Source organism: Acomys minous (assembly GCF_964271855.1).
Source record: "Acomys minous genome assembly, chromosome: 19".
NCBI lineage: Eukaryota > Metazoa > Chordata > Mammalia > Rodentia > Muridae > Acomys > Acomys minous.
In genome coordinates, this window is record NC_140499.1 from 505,608 (window position 1) to 523,579 (window position 17,972).

At 37.3% G+C, this 17,972-nt stretch overlaps 1 protein-coding gene across 6 annotated transcripts in view; it reads left to right on the forward strand.

Moving 5' to 3' along the window:
- The window catches only part of CP (ceruloplasmin), a 57,849-nt gene that overhangs the window by 9,950 nt on the left and 29,927 nt on the right, over window positions 1-17,972 (forward strand). For all 6 annotated transcript variants that reach the window (XR_014776908.1, XM_084769645.1, XM_084769646.1 and 3 more), the window contains exons 5-10: window positions 756-1,010; window positions 8,783-8,954; window positions 11,862-12,001; window positions 13,052-13,204; window positions 14,254-14,471; window positions 16,853-17,003. Coding sequence is in view for 5 of the 6 variants with exons in the window: in XM_084769645.1 (XP_084625771.1) it covers window positions 756-1,010; window positions 8,783-8,954; window positions 11,862-12,001; window positions 13,052-13,204; window positions 14,254-14,471; window positions 16,853-17,003 (1,089 nt within the window). In the remaining variant the exon portion in view is untranslated. The remainder of the gene's footprint in view (window positions 1-755; window positions 1,011-8,782; window positions 8,955-11,861; window positions 12,002-13,051; window positions 13,205-14,253; window positions 14,472-16,852; window positions 17,004-17,972) is intronic.

The window sequence follows — 17,972 nt, forward strand, 5'->3', positions numbered from 1 at the left end:
AGAAAAATCAAATGTTAGAAAAATATACTGAAATTTCTAGTCTGGAAGGACATGGTTTGGTATCTCTGTCATATTGGGTAAATTAATGGTCCTCAACATTAATGTTTTTACTCATGAATTTCCTAGAAGTGCCCAAGTTGAACGGTGACCCTCAGTTTCTTCCAAGAGTCTCAGGCCATACTGTTTTTGAGCTTTCAGGTTTTCCTGGTTCTTGTCCTTTCTGCTCTTTCCTGAATTTTTATCTTGAAATCTCTTTGAATTTTGTCTTTCAATCTTAGAAATATTTTATTTGTTTTTGTTGTTATAAAATTAATTCATATAAGTAAAAAAGGTTTTAAGTAAAAGATGGTTTTAAACCTCAGTTCTTTGCCCACAAACATAGTTAATAACTGATTATTAAATAACACACTGTTTTATCTGTAAATGAGTACTTTCTATATATGTATATGGATGTATCTATATTATACACAAACACACACAATTGTGCATAGTTTATAAACATCATAAACCATACAAGTTTTATTTCTAATACTGTGTTCATCTTCAGTATAGTATTGACAATGACCTTTAGCCTGAATTAAGCTCCAAAACTGAAAGTGTATGTGATTGATTACCAATGTCTGGTATGGATAAGGGGGAGGAAGTAATTGCTGTTGTAGCAAATATTTTCTAGACCAAATTGATTTTCTTTTTGTAGAGGTAAATATCCCAAGCACCATTGTCTATTGGACAAAAACTTTAATCTTGATTTGCAGCTATGAATGGATATACATTTGGAAGCCTTCCAGGGCTCTCCATGTGTGCAGAAGACAGAGTGAAGTGGTATCTTTTTGGCATGGGTAATGAAATTGATGTGCACGCAGCTTTTTTTCATGGCCAAGCACTGACCAGCAAGAACTATCGTATTGACACAATCAACCTGTTCCCTGCCACCTTAACTGATGCTTTGATGGTGGCCCAGAATCCTGGAGAATGGGTGCTCAGTTGCCAGAACCTAAACCATCTGAAAGGTAAGATATCTTTACCTCCAGCTATCAGTCAATCGTGAAATCAGATATGTCTTGATATAATACTAGAAGGTAGAAGAGAAACAGAATAAAAAACCTAGATAAGTAATCTGAATACTGAATTATTATTAGTTTTTTTTTTAAGCATCAGACATCCTTTATTTATAAGGCTACAAACATCAGGTGACTTTACAACTCTCCTTGATTAATTTCTTGGCTTCATTAGAATGCTGATTTTTTTATATTTTATTAATTTATTCATATTACATCTAATAGTTTATCCCATCCCTTGTATCCTCCCATTTTCCCCTTACTCCCCTCCTCTATGACTGTGACTAAGGTGGACTTCCTCCCCTTGTATATGCTCATAGGGTATCAAGTCTCTTCTTGGTAGCCTGTTATCCTTCCTCTGAGTGCCATCAGGTCTCCCCATCCAGGGTATGTGGTCAAATATGGGGCACCAGAGTTCCTGTGAAAGTCAACCTCCATTCAACTGTAGAGGCTGTCCTGTCCATTGGCTAAATCTGGGTAGGGGTTTGAAGTTTACTGTATGTATTGTCCGTGGCTGGTGCCATAGTTTGAGCAGGACCCCTGGGCCCAGATTTTCCCATCATAATGTTCTTCTTGTAGGTTTCTAGGACCTCTGGATCCTTCTATTTCTCTGTTCTCCCTTGATTCTCTCACCTAGAGTCCCAATAGGATGTCCTCCCCTCTGTCCCACTTTTCTGGTAAGTGAAGACTTTCATGGGACATGTCCCTTGTGCTAGTGTGCAGATATAAGTAAATATATACCATTTGACTCTTTCTGCTTCTGGGTTAACTCACTCATTATGATAATTTCTAGATTTATCCATTTGTCCACAAATTTTGGGAATTCCTTGTTTTTAATAGCTGAGTAGTATTCCATTGTGTAAATGTACCACAGTTTCTGTATCCATTCTTCTAGTGAGAGACACTTAGGCTGTTTCCATGATCTGGCTATTATGAATAAGGCTGCTATGAACATGGTTGAGCAAATTTTCTTGTGTGCTGGAGCATCTTCTGGGTATATTCCAAGGAGTGGAATAGCTGGGTCTTGAGGAAGCCCTATTCCCAGTTTTCTGAGATAGTGCCAGATAGATTTCCAAAGTGGCTGTATTAGTTTGCATTCCCACCAGCAACGAAGGAGTGTTCCTCTCTCTCCACATTCTCACCAGCATGTGGTGTCACTTGAATTTTTTCTCTTAGCCATTCTGATGGGTGTAAGATGGAATCTCAGAGTTCTTTTGATCTGCATTTCCCTGATGAGTAAGGAGGTTGAGCATTTCTTTAAGTGTTTCTCAGATATTTAATATTCCTCTGTTGAGAATTCTCTGTTTCTTTCTGAGCCCCATTTCTCAATAGGGTTATTTTGTTTAGTGGTGTTTAATTTTTTGAGTTCTTTATATATTTTGGATATTAGACCTTTATCAGATGTAGGGTTGGTAAAGATCATTTCCCAGTCTGTAGTCAATCGCTTTGTTCTCTTGACAGTATCCCCTGCCTTATAGAAGCTTGTCAGCCTCATGATTTATTAATTGTTGACCAATAGCCTGGGCTGTTGTTGTTTTGTTCAGGAAGTTGTCTCCTGTGCCAATGTGTTCCAGGCTCTTCCCCACTTTTTCTTCTAACTGACTTAGTGTCTCTGGTTTTATGTTGAGGACTTTGATCCACTTGGATTTGAGTTTTGTGCATAGTGACAAATAGGGGTATACTTTTATTTTTTTTTACATATAGACATCCAGTTAGACCAGCACCATTTGTTGAAGATGCTATCCTTTTTCCATTGAATGAATTTGGCTTCTTTGTAAAAAATCAAGTCATCATATTTGTGTGGATTCATATCTGGGTCTTTGATTCCATTCCACTGATCAACCAGCCTGTTGCTGCACCAGTACCATGCTCTTTTTATTACTGTTACTTTATAGTACGGCTTGAGATCAGGTACGGAGATTCCTCCAGAGAATCTTTTATTGTACAAGATTGTTTCAGCTATTCTGGGTTTTTTGTTTTTCCATATGAAGTTGAGAATTGAACTTTCTATGTCTTTTTAAAATTTTTTAGGTATTTTGATAGGGATTGCATTGAATTTGTAGATTGCTTTTGGTAAGATGGCCATTTTTACTATGTTAATTCTCCCGATCCATGAGCAAGGAAGATCATTCCATATTCTCATGTCATCTTCAATCACTTTCTTCAGAGTTTTGAAATTTTTGTCAAACAAGTCCTTTGCTTACTTGGTTAGAGTAACTCCTAAATATTTTATATTACTAGTGGCTAATATGAAGGGTGTGGTTTTCCTAATTTCTTGCTCTGCATGCCTGTCATTTATGTATAGGAAGGCTACTGACTTTTTTGTGTTAATTTTTTATCCAGCCAATTTGCTGAAGGTGTTTATCAGCTGTAGTAGTTTTCTGGTGGAATTTTGGGGGTCACTTATGTATACTACCATACCATCTGCAAATAGGGATAATTTGACTTCTTCCTTTCCCATTTGGATATCCTTGATCTCCGTTTGTTGTCTTATTGCTCTGGCTAGAATTTCCAGTACTATATTGAAGAGATATGGAAAAAGTGAGCAGCCTTGCCTTGTTCCCAATTTTAGAGGAATTTCCCCATTTAATTTGATGTTGGCTTTTGGCTTGCTGTATACAGCCTTTATTATGTTGAGGTATGTGCCTTGTATCCCTGATCTCTCCAAAACTTTAAACATGAATGGGTGTTGGATTTTATCAAATGATTTCTCTGCATCTAAGGAGATGATCATATGGTTTTTTATTTTCAGTTTATTTATATGGTGGATTACATTGATGGATTTCCATATATTAAACCATCCCTGCATGCCTGGAATGAAGCCTACTTGGTCATGGTGAATGATATCTTTGATATGTTCTTGTATTTGTTTTGCAAGTGTTTTATTGAGTATTTTTGCATCAATGTTCATAAGAGAAATTGGTCTGAAGTTCTCTTTCTTTGTTGGGTCTTTGTGAGGTTTAGGTATCAATGAGACTATGGCCTCATAGAATGAATTTGGTAATGTTCCATCCCTTTCTATCTTTTGGAGTAGCTTGAAGAATATTGGTATTAGCACATCCTTGAAGGTCTGGTAGAATTCTGTACTGAAACCATATAGCCCTGGACTTTTTTATGTTATGAGACTGTCAATGATTGTTTCTATTTCTGTAGGGGAAATGGGACTATTTAGCTTGTTTTTTCTTCACTCAATTTTGGCAAATGAAATTGATCAAGAAAATCGTCCATTTCCCTTAGATTTTCAAATTTTGTGGCATATGTGCCTTTGAAGTAGGATCTTATAATTCTTTGTGTTTCTTCAGTATCTGTTGTTATGTCTCCCTTTTCATTTCTGATTTTGATTTGGATACTGTCTCTCTGCCTTTTAGTTAGTTTAGCTAACGGTTTGTCTATCTTGTTGATTTTCTCAAAGAACCAGCTCTTGGTTTTGTTGATTCTTTGGACTGTTTTCTTAGTTTCTAATTTATTAAATTCAGCCCTGAGTTTGATTATTTCCAGACATCTACTCCTCTTGGGTATTTCTGCTTCTTTTTTTTTCTAGGGCTTCCTGCTGTGTCGTTAAGTTGTTTATGTGGGATGGTTCCAATTTCTTTTTAAAGGCACTTAGTACTATGAATTTTCCTCTTAGCACTGCTTTCAATGTATCCCACAAATTTGGGTATGTTGTTCCTTCATTTTCATTGAATTTCAGGAAGTCTTTAATTTCTTTCTTATTTCTTCCCTGACCCAAATATCATTAAGCTGAGAGTTGTTTAGTTTCCACATATGTGTAGACTTTGTCATTTCTGTGTTGTTGAAGTGCAGTCTAAGACCATGGTGATCTGATAGGATACAAGATATTATTTCAATCCTCTTGTATCTGTTGAGGCTTGCTTTGTGACCTACTATGTGATCAATTTTGGAGAAGGTTCCTTGGGGTGCAGAGAAGAAGGTATATTCCTTTTTGTTTGGGTGAAAGGTTCTATAAATACCTGTTAGATCTGTTTGATTCATGGTGTTGGTTAATGATGTTATTTCTCAGCTTAGTTTCTGTTTCAATGACCTATCCTTCAGTGAGAGTGGGGTGTTGAAGTCTCCCACCATTATTGTGTGGGGATCAATGTATGGTTTAGGCTTCATTAAAAGATCTTTTACAAATGTGGGTACCCTTGTATTGGGAGCATAGATGTTCAGAATTGTGATGTCATCTTGGTTAACTTTACTTTTGATGAGTATGAAGTGTCCTTCTTAATCTCTTTTAATTAATTTTGGTTGAAAGTCTATTTTATTCGATATTAAAATGGCTATATCTGCTTGCTTCTTGCGACCATTTGCTTGGAATATTTTTCCAGCCTTTTACCCTGAGGTAATGTCTATGTTTATGGGTGAGATGTGTTTCTTGAATGCAGAAGAATGTTGGTTCTTGTTTATGCATCCATTCAGTTAGTCTATGTCTTTTTATTGGAGAATTGAGACCACTGATGTTGAGAGATATTAATGACCAGTGACTGTTAAGAGTCTTAATTTTGATGTTGGTTCCAGTAGAGCGTTTGTGTGGTTGTGGTTTTGCCATGGTGTTGTTATCTATTTCCTGTGTAGTTTTGGTTGTAGCTTATCCCGTTGGGGTGGAGTTTTCCTTCTAGTACCTTCTATAAAGCTGGATTTGTGGATAGGTACTGTTTGGATTTGGTTTTGTCATGGAATATTTTATTTTCTCCATCAATGGTTATTGATAGTTTTGCTGGGTAAAGTAGTCTGGCCTGGCATCTATGGTCTCTTAGGGTTTGTAGGATCTCTGTCCAGGCCCTTCTGACTTTTATGATCTCTGCTGAGACATCGGGTATAATTGTGATAGGTTTGCCATTAAATGTTATTTGACCCTTTTCCCTTGCAGCTTTTAATATTTTTTCTTTGTTCTGTATATTTTGTGTTTTGATTATTATGTGATGGGAAGTTTTTCTTTTCTGGTCTATTCTATTTGGTGTTCTGTAGGCCTCTTGTATGTTTATGGGCATCTCTTTCTTTAGATTGGGAAAGTTTTCTTCTATGATTTTGTTGAGAATATTTTCTGGGCCTTGGAGTCTGATATCTCCTCTTTCCTCAATCCCTATTATCCTCAGATTTCTTTTCATGGTGTCCTTGATTTCTTGGATGTTTTGTGTCAGGATTCTTCCAGATTTAGCATTTTCTTTAATGGTTGCTTCAAGATCTATGATTGTATATTCTAGACTTGAGATTCGTTCCTCCATCTCTTAGATTCTGTTTAAAAAAAAAGCTCACTTCTGTGTTGCTCACCTTCTTCTCTGAGCTCTCAGGTTCCCGTTTTTCTTCTGTCTGTGGTGTTTATCCTTGAATCCATTTTCATCTTCAGATCTTGAACTGTTTTATTGATTTCTTTCATCTGATTGTTTGTATATTCCTGCGTTTCTTCCATTGCCTTTTTATAGGCCTTCAGAGCTTGAACAGTTTTATTGATTTCCTTCATTTGGTTGTTTGTATTTTCCTCAAAAATTTCCAGTGCCTCTATGTAGGCCTCTTTTATGTCTTCCACCTGTTTGGCTGCATCTTCCTGTATTTGATTACAAATTTTATTTCTTTCTTTCATTATCATCCTCATTACTAAGGCTTTGAGGTCATTTTCTTGTATTTCCATTGTGTTTGAATTCTCTGGGTTGTTTTCTTTGGGATAGCTGGGATCTGGAGATGCCATATTGTTTTTTTGTTTGTTTGTTTTTTGCATATGATTTTACGCTGTCCTTTAGCCATCTTACCATCTCTGTTTTGGGGAGGTAGCTTCCAGAGTTGGGTGGAGGAAGGTTGAGGTTAGATTCACCTGTTTTCTCACAATTTCTCTGGGCTGGAAGCTCTGATGTTTCACTGGTCTGGATGGCAGGAGGCTAGCCCTGTAGTTTTGGACTCTCACAGCCAGTGATCCCCAGCTCCCCTGTACTGTGGGTCCTGTAATTGTCCTGGGTCTCTGAATGTGCATTGGGTCAGGCCAAAGTGTCTACAGCCTTCTGGGTCCCCTTGTAGCACTGGAGCTCTCCAGGAATGAAGCAGGTCGGGTGGAGGTGGTCCGATAACCACTCTACTCCCTGTCTCCCTGAGAATTCCTTAGTCCTGGAGCTTTGATGCTCTGCTCATCTGTGGTTCCTGGTAGTGTTTCAGGACCCAGACCACTCGCAGAGTCCAGGTTAGTGTATTATTAGTTTTATTTCCATAATGCTTACATCATAATGCAATAAAAACAGGTAAACCTTGAATGTCTATAAAGTAATGAGACCTGGAAACATTTTATGGAGTACAGCAATGGTTTCTGACATGAAAATATAGCATCCATTTGTAGTTTCTCAATGTAAAATATGGAGTACTGTAAAAACTGTGGCACTTGTGCCACCGCGGTACCAAATCAAGGGCAAGGGACTGAAGATTTAACACACAATAAAACAGCTGTCTTTTGTGCTAAGAGAGCAACGGCCTTTGTTCAGCACCCAAAGCGTCTTTTTATAGGCAGCAAAGCAGGAATGCCACTGGCTGGTTAAATCCCTCAAGAGGTGATTAAGCACACAAGGGAAAGTCCCAAGGAAGGGAGGGGTGTGTTTTCAGAGAGGTAACCATGACTAGCTAACCAACATAAACACAGACACAGAAGCTGCTAAAAACAGGACATGAAATAGCAAGACAGGCAGGCAGCCCAGTCGGGCCTGGTTCCCACAAAAACAGATTTATATATTACGCTGGAGAGAGTAGCTTGTTTTTTTTTACTTGTGTCAAGTAAAACCAACTTTTTTTTATTTGTCTGTGATTTATCTTTTTTTTTTTTTTTTTGCCGTAACTTGTAAATGTCCCATATCTCTGTAACACAAAGTATAAACAAACTCTTGGTTCTTAATCTATTTGTGAAATTCATTTCCAGAGAAAATTAGGCTTTGAAAAACTTATCCCCTGAAAGGAAATCCCCCCAAAACTATTGTTTTAACATAGCCAACCCCCTCAAAATAAAAGCCTGAGTCAATTAAAGGTTTTTTTATAATTTATTTTTAGTTTATGTACATTTGTGTTTTGAGTACATGTATGTCTGTGTGAGTGTGTCAGATCCCCTGAAACTTAAGTTATAGACAGTTGAAAGCTGCTATGTGGGTGCTAGGAATTGAACCCAGGTCCTCTGGAAGAGCAGTTAGTGCTCTTAACCTCTGAGCCATCTATCTAGCCTCCAATTAACATTTTAATGGGCATGTGACATTGAATATCTAGACTCTCAAGAGAAATCCTAGACTGATATCTTATTTTGAAAACTCACACACTTAATGTCTCTTTTCTGTTTTTGATATATAAAAAGACATCTGGGTTTTTGTTTGTTTGTTTGTTTTGTTTTGTTTTTATTTGTTTGTTTTTTCATTTTTTCTTTCTCTCTTTCTTTTTTTTGGTTTTTTTTTTTTTTTTTTTTTTTTGGTTTTTGAAGACAGGGTTTCTTTATGTAGACTTGGCAGTCCTAGATTTGCTTTATAGACAGGGTGGCCTGGAACTCACAGAGACCTACCTTCCTCTGCCTCCCAAATGCTGGGATTACAGGTTCACACCACTGCACCCAGCTCTCATGTCTGTTTTAGAAATAAATTTACATCAGTTGTCTGTTTATAGCTGTTATGGCTTATTGTATTATTTATGTCAACTGATTCCATTTTTACTTGTCATTTCATCAGCAATTGTCACTACACATCTCAGCCTTCTCTGTGTTGTTTCAGCTGGTTTGCAGGCCTTTTTCCAGGTTCACAAATGTAATAAGCCCTCACTAGAGGATGATGTCCAACAGAGGAATGTGAGACACTACTACATTGCTGCTGAGGAGATCATCTGGGACTATGCTCCTTCTGGAATGGACATGTTCACTGGAAACAACTTAACAGCTCTGGAAAGGTAGCTCCCCACATGGCCATTTCATTTATGACAAATGATGTTTAAGTATCTATTCAGGGCTTGTTGGCCATACATATATTTTCTTCAGAGACATGTATTTTGTCTAGTTTTGGCTTGGGTTGTTTCTGTTTGTGTTTTTTAGTTAGAAATTCCTTTTATAGCCTGAATATTAGCCCTTCATCAGCTATTCAATGGAGTATTTTCTCATACTGTGCAGTCTTTCTCCTTCTGTATGGTGTCCTCTGATGCACACAAGTTACTCTTCGCATGTGCCTGACTGATTTTCATAAACTGATGCATTCTTTTTTCAGTCTTCCTTTTCTATCTGTAACTTTCCACAAAGAAGAGAATGTGATATCTTAAAAGTCAGCAGGCACTATGGAGATGACTCAGTGGGTAAAGAAGCTTGCTGCCAAGCCTGATAAATTGAATTCCATCTACAGGACACATATGGTGGCAGGACACAACTTACTCTTGAAAGTTATTCTCTGATCTTTGCACCATGACATACATACACAAAATAAATGTTAAATATTTTTAAATGTCAACAATAATTTGCCATTAATCCATGCTTACCCAGGTAACACTACCGCTTCACAGAATCCTTATCTGGGATCCATCTTAAAATTTTCCTTTTTGAAAGTTTAAGACATTTATTCTGTGCTACTCAGTGGTGGAGAGTTAGAGCTGGTGGTGCCCAAGTCAGTGACAGATTTAAGCCCCAGGCTATAGTGACAGCTACACATGACAACTCCCAACGCTGCACCTCCAACCTACAACTCTAACAAATTTCAGATTTATATTTCCATTTTCTTAGAGACACCTCCATTTGGTTGAGGCATGTCCAACTCTGTGTGTCCAACTTGAATTCACTGAGTAAATGGCTTCACCGTCAGACCTCATCATATTCACCTGTGTGCCAAGGTCCTGAGCCTGAGCACTGTCTTGACTCCCTTTCCTTTACCAATGTCTCCAACATCCCTCATTAGGTACTGTCTTATTAGTTTCTACATTTCTTTGAAAACTGTCCTGTTTCCTTCATCCTCTTTGTCAATAACATCATCTTTCACTTAAATTATAAAAGTTGTTTTCTGACTGGCCTTCCTTTTATTGTATGTTATTTTCTAACTTTTTCTCTAAACAGCTCTTGTAGGGATCCCCCTAAAAATACTGAAGTGTGAAATACTTCATTATTGCCATGGAATGGAGTATCTAAGCCTTAATCAGATCCCTTTGCCCACCTCTATCACCCCAAGCATTATTCCTTAATTTTCTCTGCCTCTGCTGTGATTTCTGGGTCCATTCAACTGTGAGTATCACAAACATTTTGTCAACAGTGAAAGTTTTCTGAATGTCCAACAATCAAAAATTAATTAAAAACCTAATATATCATAAATTCAAGGTGATTGGGATAGTGCTTCCCTGTGCTCTACTACACAATTTCCCTGTAGCCTTAGACCTGAATGTACAGCATGCACACTTTGCATTCTGAATGCCACGGTGCCACACAGTGTCATCTCAGCTGCCTGAAACATCTCAGCTCAGATTCAAGGCTATTGTATGTTATAAATTACAATGTTTTTTATTGTACACACAAAGTTTTCTGCTCTTATACAAACATAATGGTTTACTTACACCAAACAAAACCTCACTGTGTTCCTCCTACACTTACACTCAGTGCAAGTATAAACTGGTATATCTTTAGACGGTACTTGTTACAATATTTGATTTTAAAAGTTCCTTTTGACAATTATAAACCAAAATATTACGTCTGTTCTGAAAAACACTGAAGATGCTATGTTCTGCAGTGTCATATCTGCAGCCAAAAAAGGATACAAATATCCCTTCTGAAAGGATAAATAAGCACATTTATCTCATTAGTACACAAATTTGACTGCATTTTAAATAATTGCAAAATTAAAATGTATTTCAAAATTTGTCTTAAATTTGTTTTTTTAAATCTGAAATGTTTGGTTTGTAAACCTATTATGTATGTGTGTGTGTGTGTGTGTGTGTGTGTGTGTGTGTGTGTGTGTGTGTGTGTGTGTGTGTATGTATGTATGTGTGTGTGTATCTCCAAGGTCCTGTAAAAATTGTGGAAGCTTAGAGTGGGAAGGCTTGAGGAGCCTTGTTGTGGAGCATGATATGCTCCATAACATACTTATTTTTGTTCCTTTTAACCTCCCACAGACTGTTACTTGTCTGTGATCCTTTGTTGCATTCTTCCCACAATCCACACATCTTCATGATATTCTTTTACCTTACAGTCGTAGAAAATAATTTCTAATGGCTTCTCTTGAATGGCCTACCCTGCTTTTCTCAGTAGAAATGCTCTACAACCATTCTACTTCTTCGGCTTCTAATATCGGAGCTTGGTCCCCTCTGATAGTCATTTAGCTTGCCTGTCACTATCTTACCAACAAAGTCTGAGTGTCCTGGCAAAAATTTGGTGCTAACCAATTTGTCAAACAAAAGAAGACATAAATAAGGTGACCCAGTGAAAATTATATCACTTTCTGAAACTGAATTTCTGGGCAGAAAACTAGCAACCTCATTGTACTATCATGTGACTTCCAGCAAATAACGGCAAACACTAAGCTGAAGCTCATGCCCAACAAAGACCAGGTGCTGTACAAGAGGGTGAAAAGATTCTACTGAAGAAGAGCAGTGACATATTGAAAAATTTCACTTCACTTTAACTTGCAACTCCCTCTTGATTTTCTACTGGTTCACCAAACCTCAAACATGGTCTAGGTCTGTTTGCCTCTTTAGTTAAATGATTGTGGAACATAAATCATGGGTGCTATGCAGTGCTAAGCACTAGCCAGATTCCTCTTCCTCAGTTAGGGCCCTAAGGACACGGCCATCTCTCTTCTAACTCCACACCAACCTTTTTCCATTTGGCAGCGATTCGAGGGTATTTTTTGAAAAAGGTGCTACAAGAATCGGTGGCACCTATAAAAAACTGGTTTATCGTGAGTACACAGATGGCTCCTTCACTAACCAAAAACAAAGAGGCCCTGATGAGGAACATCTTGGAATCCTGGGTGAGTCCAAGAAGAACACACATGGAGAGACCATCTTTTTCTTGGCTATCCCAACTTTGAGATGAACAAAGGTTTCAGGACCTGCAGCATGATTTCTAGACAGAAGTCAGGAAGAATGGTACCACATGACACACAGCAGCTGGTTACTTTCAAAAAAAAATCAGCCATAAACTTTCTTTACTTCATTACATCTTGATGATGTATTTATCTCTTCAGAGAAATAAGGGAAATGATGTGATTTGGTTTAAGTAACTGATTTAGCCAAAGTGTACTTTCTTAGAAACCAAATGTGGGCTTGTTAATGACCCAGGCGGGATCTGTCCTAGGGGCTGCTCCCACTTCTCTCATAACTATTAAACACAGTCTAGACTCAAGCAAGAGCTAGTCTTTCTCTTTATCTACTAGCTAAGTGACTTTTGAACATGACTTAATTTTCTGTGTCTGCTTTTTTTTTCTATAAAATAAAAACAATAATGAGTACTACTAGGTGAAAACGGAGCAATGGTTAGATAGGATATTAGACATAAACACTTAGAAGTAGAGATAAGACACCTTCAATAAATGTTACTTTGGATATTGCATTAAGAATTAGTGTATTATATACGAATATCTTTACTCTAAATTGGTAACAACATTAGTTTTAGAATTTTACATTCTAAAATACTGTTACCCTTCATACCCAAGACTTAAATTTATCATAATTGGAGTCAAAGGCAACACAGCCCAGACCAGGTTGAGGAAGTATGCATGCTCTAGATGGTGTGTTTTTTTTCTATAGGTGTGTAAACACTATGAATTGTTTTTTGTGGTGTGCAAATTTTACTGACTTAAAGAAAGATAATAATTAAATTAATGTCCCTTAAATTGGGTTAAAAAAATCCTTGCCTTTTTCAAATTTGCTGCATTGTAGTAATAATGGACTTTTAAAACACTACTGTTTCCAACTTGCTAAGAAGTTGCTCCTTGATCCCGGAGGTGCTTGTCAGAGGACACAGTCACATTCTGTATGTCACAGGACAAATAAAGATAACTAATGCTCTTTGCCCTTAGGTCCCGTCATTTGGGCAGAAGTAGGAGACATCATTAAAGTTACCTTTCATAACAAAGGCCCATATCCTCTCAGCATTCAGCCAACAGGGGTGAGATTCACTGTGGAAAATGAGGGAACATACTATGACCTACCTACCCAGTCGTGGAAGGGAGGTAAGTAGGGAATTCAGTCCTGAGAAAGCTGAAGGCAAGATGCCAAATACTATCCATGTTACTTTTATAAGTTATGCAAACAGAAAATAAATTTCTTTCCTGTCTTTTGAAATAGTTTACAGAATCTTGTTCTGCCTTAGGTGGGTAAGTACTGGCAATTCTAATAAGAATTTACTTAGGCTATATCAATTATACATTTCTGAAATACTATTAGATGGATCTTTTTAAGTATGTGCAATGTGAAGAAGCTTAGAGGCTCATTTTAGCATGTTTAAAAAATACAGAAAGCTATAACCAGACTATTAGTAATCCAAAATTTCATAGACAATCATATACATATATATGCACACACATACGTACATACATATGGATACTAATCATTGTGCTTTCATCTTTTTATATAAAACATACTTCAAATACGGTTGAGTTCATAATATATACATATACTTGCATTATAGTTTTGTAATGTTTACTTTTAAAATATTACAACCATTTATTAATATAATTTAAAAATACAAAATATACAACAATGTGGATATATTAAAATATTTTTATTGAAACTTATCAATGAAATCTTATAATTTTGCCACCAATTGCAATGTGACAGCAGGCAGGTGATTTAAGCTTTCCAGCTTCAGTTTCAAGTGAAGTTTAGGTAATCTGCAAAGGACCATAGGTTAGGTTCCTTGCAATTCTACCATTACTTTCCATTCAGTTTCATCAACAAAAATGAGCTGACTACCTCCTACTGCCAGGCAGTATTCTGATAGAAGGGTAGAGGTGATGGCATTTGGGAGAAAATACATGTATTCCCTCTCTGAGCACAAAGAGAGAGATCAATCCTAGATAAACATTTGGGGCAGTGGTGAGAGCTTCTAGAGTTTATCACAACAGTCTTTCAGATGTAACAGGGGAGCACAAGGGGGATTCTATTCTAATTGGGACCAAGGAACTTAGAAGTGTGTTATTAAACCCAGCCTACTCTGTGGCTTAATAGTCACATGAAAAAACAAATACACAACCTCTCTCTGTTGTGACCGTTCTTGTAGGTATGCCTCATCCTCGAGCAGCCTCGCATGTGGCACCTAAAGAAACATTTATGTATGAATGGACTGTTCCCAAAGAAGTGGGACCCACTTATGCAGATCCTGTGTGCCTCTCTAGGATGTATTATTCTGGAGTAGACCCCACCAAAGATATATTCACTGGGCTTATTGGGCCAATGAAAATATGCAAGAAAGGCAGCTTACTTGCAAATGGGAAACAGGTAAGCCCAGAGAGTGAAAATGACTCCCAGTCTGTTTTGTATTGTACTATAAGAATAATTCTAAGCTTTAAGGCACTGAAGATTTATGTCTTATTTTAAACTTGACTCCGATTTATAGAATTTGTATTATGGTTGGGCATAGTGCCAGGGGCATTAAAAGTGTGAAAGAATTCTGAGCTTCATAGTAAGATTATGCATTTAAAAAAGTATTTTTTTCTGGTAGAAATATCTGAAGTGAATTCCATTATATTAGAATGTATATTCTTTTGTGATAAAATTAGCAATAAAAATGACCTTGTGAATCAAAATCACAATCTCACCACTTTTTAAATCTATATAATAATGATTTTATAATGTACCTCTGAAGATGAGGGGTCCAGCCATTTGATCCTGCATACCGGCATTTGGGAAGTGGAGGCAAAAAATAAAAAATAAGACGCTCAAAACTATCCTCAGCTACTTAGAGTGTGAGGCAATTCTGGCCTACATGAGGCTTTGTTTCAAATGAACAAACAAACAAAATTACAAAGATAGGATCTCCTAAGCTAGGCATGGAGACATATGCCAGCAGCTCTAGTCGTGCTTGAGAAACGCAAAGACCACATTCAACCAGGTATGGTGGCACTCACCTTTAATCCCAGGATTTAGGCGCAGAGGCAGGTAGATCTCTATGAGTTCAAGGCCTGTCTGGTCTACATACCCAAGTTCCAGGACATCCAGGGCTACACAGAGGAACCATAGCTCAGAAAAACAAAAAACTAAAAACTAAAAACAAAAACAAAAATCAAAAAAAGTGGGAGAGGGGATATTTGAGACCAGTGGTAAAAACCTTCTTATGAAGAGGAGACTAAGTATCTCCTCACCCCAGATAGGTCATTGATAGACTAAAGACATGATGCTACACAAGTCTAGATCAGTAAACCTATGACTTTACTACATTACTCACAGGAGCATAAGTAACTTAAATGTATCTGTATCACCAAGAAACTCATGCTAGACAACCTTCATCACTGATTCAGTTTTGTAAAGAATCTACCCATCAAGTCTGGACCTTAGTTGGCCTTATCATGTCAATAATCATCTTGAATGAACCATAAAAGAAAGATAAAGAAGACTTTAGTATTCTTTTCCCCGAGGCTCATTTACTTTGGTTCCATGGACTGATTGTCTTCTGAATAACTGGACATTTTCTCAACTAGATAATGTTTCCATTTCCTTGTTTATTTTTGTTTTAATCTTCCTGAAAATTATGTGAATCCTTCTTCCAGCTTCTTGGCATGTTAGGACTTGGCTGCAGCTCTGAGAAGGTCCAGGGTATGGTCTCTGGGGTAGGACGCAAAATTCCCTCCAGGGATTGAAAGAAGAAGAAAGAGAGCCCAGGGTTTCTTCTCCAGAGCCTGGCTGTACTCATTCCTACTGAACTTCCCTAAACCAATGGCTCCTGTTATCATGTCAGAGGCTAGAAGCAGATTTGGGGGTGGAAAGACCCCGCAAAAGACCCATCAGCCCCTAGAAAGCCCATATGACTAATGAGCTCCTTTAACAGGAAAACTCTTGGCAGCATCTCATTTCCTCACTGAAAATGATGTGTGATTTATAGGGATTTTTACTGGTTTCATGAATATGAAAGACATTTTTCTCAATTCCAGCACACAGATATTCCCACTGTAGTTTTTATCACTGCAACAAAATACCCAAGACAAATAACTTAGAGGAGGGTGCTTATTTTGGCTCTTGGCTTTAGATGATTCAGTCACAGTCAGCTAGTTCTATTCTATTTGGGATGTAATGAAATATACATGAATAAGGTAGAAGAAAGCTTTTCATCCTCACAATAAATAGCCAAGGATTGTAAAAGACAGAAGGACGGAGGGGGAAGACAGGGGAGGGAAGACGTGGGAAAGCAGAAAAGAGATAAAGATAGGAGATATTCTACCATATTGAAGGGCTCAATCCAAGTGATCTTGTCCCTTCAACTGGGCAGAACCTATAGTCTCCATTACCACCCAATAATGCCATCAGTTAGGAAATAATACTTTAACATATGGCTTTTGGGACATTTCAAATCTAAACTACAACATCTCTATTTGAATAGCTTTTTTTTTTAAGTGGTTTTAATTTGTATGGGCAATGTGAGCATGAAGGAAGAAGGACATTTAAATTTTTAGATGCAAGATGCTTAAGTTACCTTAGTAAGTCATAAATCCTAAGAGACACCAGTGAAAACTTAGAGGACTAAATCAATATTTCATGGGCCAAGTTTTAAAAGGAAACTGAAACTTCTGTTAACATTCCTCAAAACGCTTTGTACAGAATACTGTACATAGAAATCTTTTGCTTTACTCATTCTGTCTTCACCTCATTGTTATTTTTATTTGCAGAAAGATGTAGACAAGGAGTTCTACTTGTTTCCCACAGTGTTTGATGAGAACCAGAGTTTACTGTTGGATGAAAATATCAAGAGGTTCACAACTGCACCTGATAATGTGGATAAGGAAGATGAAGACTTTCAGGAGTCAAATAAGATGCACTGTGAGTACTGCATCTCTTCTGTCTGCACAGGCTACTTCCATGTTGCATAGGTAATGGTATCAATTAATCACAAAGTGGGCAGATTTTTTCATTGCTCTTTAGTAAATACTTATCAGTGTTCTGAAGGCAATATCTTTGGTTACAAATCAAGACTCAAAACAAACAAACAAACAAACAAAAATGCCACTTTAGAATATTCAGATACAATAGACATGTTAATTTAATCAATGTGTCATTCACTCATTTATTTATTTACTTATTTACTTATGAGACAAAGTTTATTTTATGTAGATTTATTTGTTTGTTTTTGAGGCTGAGTTCCTTTTATGTAGCCTCAGTTGTCACAGATATTAAATGTGTCTTTAAAAAATTTTTATTTACTTAGAGGGGAGCAGGGAGTGGAGGGGGACAGAAGGGATGGAGGGAGGGAAGGAAGAAAGGAGAGAGGAACACGGGGAGAACTAGCATATGCCATGGTGCCTGTGGGGGTCATAAGTCAGTTTTCTCTTCCCAGCATTTGGGTTTTGGGGGATCAACTGAGACTGGTGGGCTTCCCATCAAGTGTCTTTATCAGCTGAACCATTTTACTGGCTTTGGAATGTGTCTTTAAAGTGTGTTCCCTAGAGCAGCAGCCTGTTTTGTCCAAGAGCTTGTTAGAACTGCAAAATCTTGGATCTACTTTTGAGTTGTTGAATTATAAATGTTGGAATAAGTCCCAGGAATCTGTACTTAACAAATCCTTTAACTGATCTTATGGCATGCTCAATTTAAAAATAATGGGTTAGGTGCTTTTCTCATTTGTAGGCTAGTAATGGTAGGCTCCTTTTATTTGTCAATGATCCAAAAATATGAACTCCATGCCACCAAGATTTTCATACCTGATTGCTCATCAGAATCAACTGACAAGTTTTAAAATTCCTAAGACCTAAGGAAACCTGCAGAAATTTTATTTAAATGAAAATAAGCATC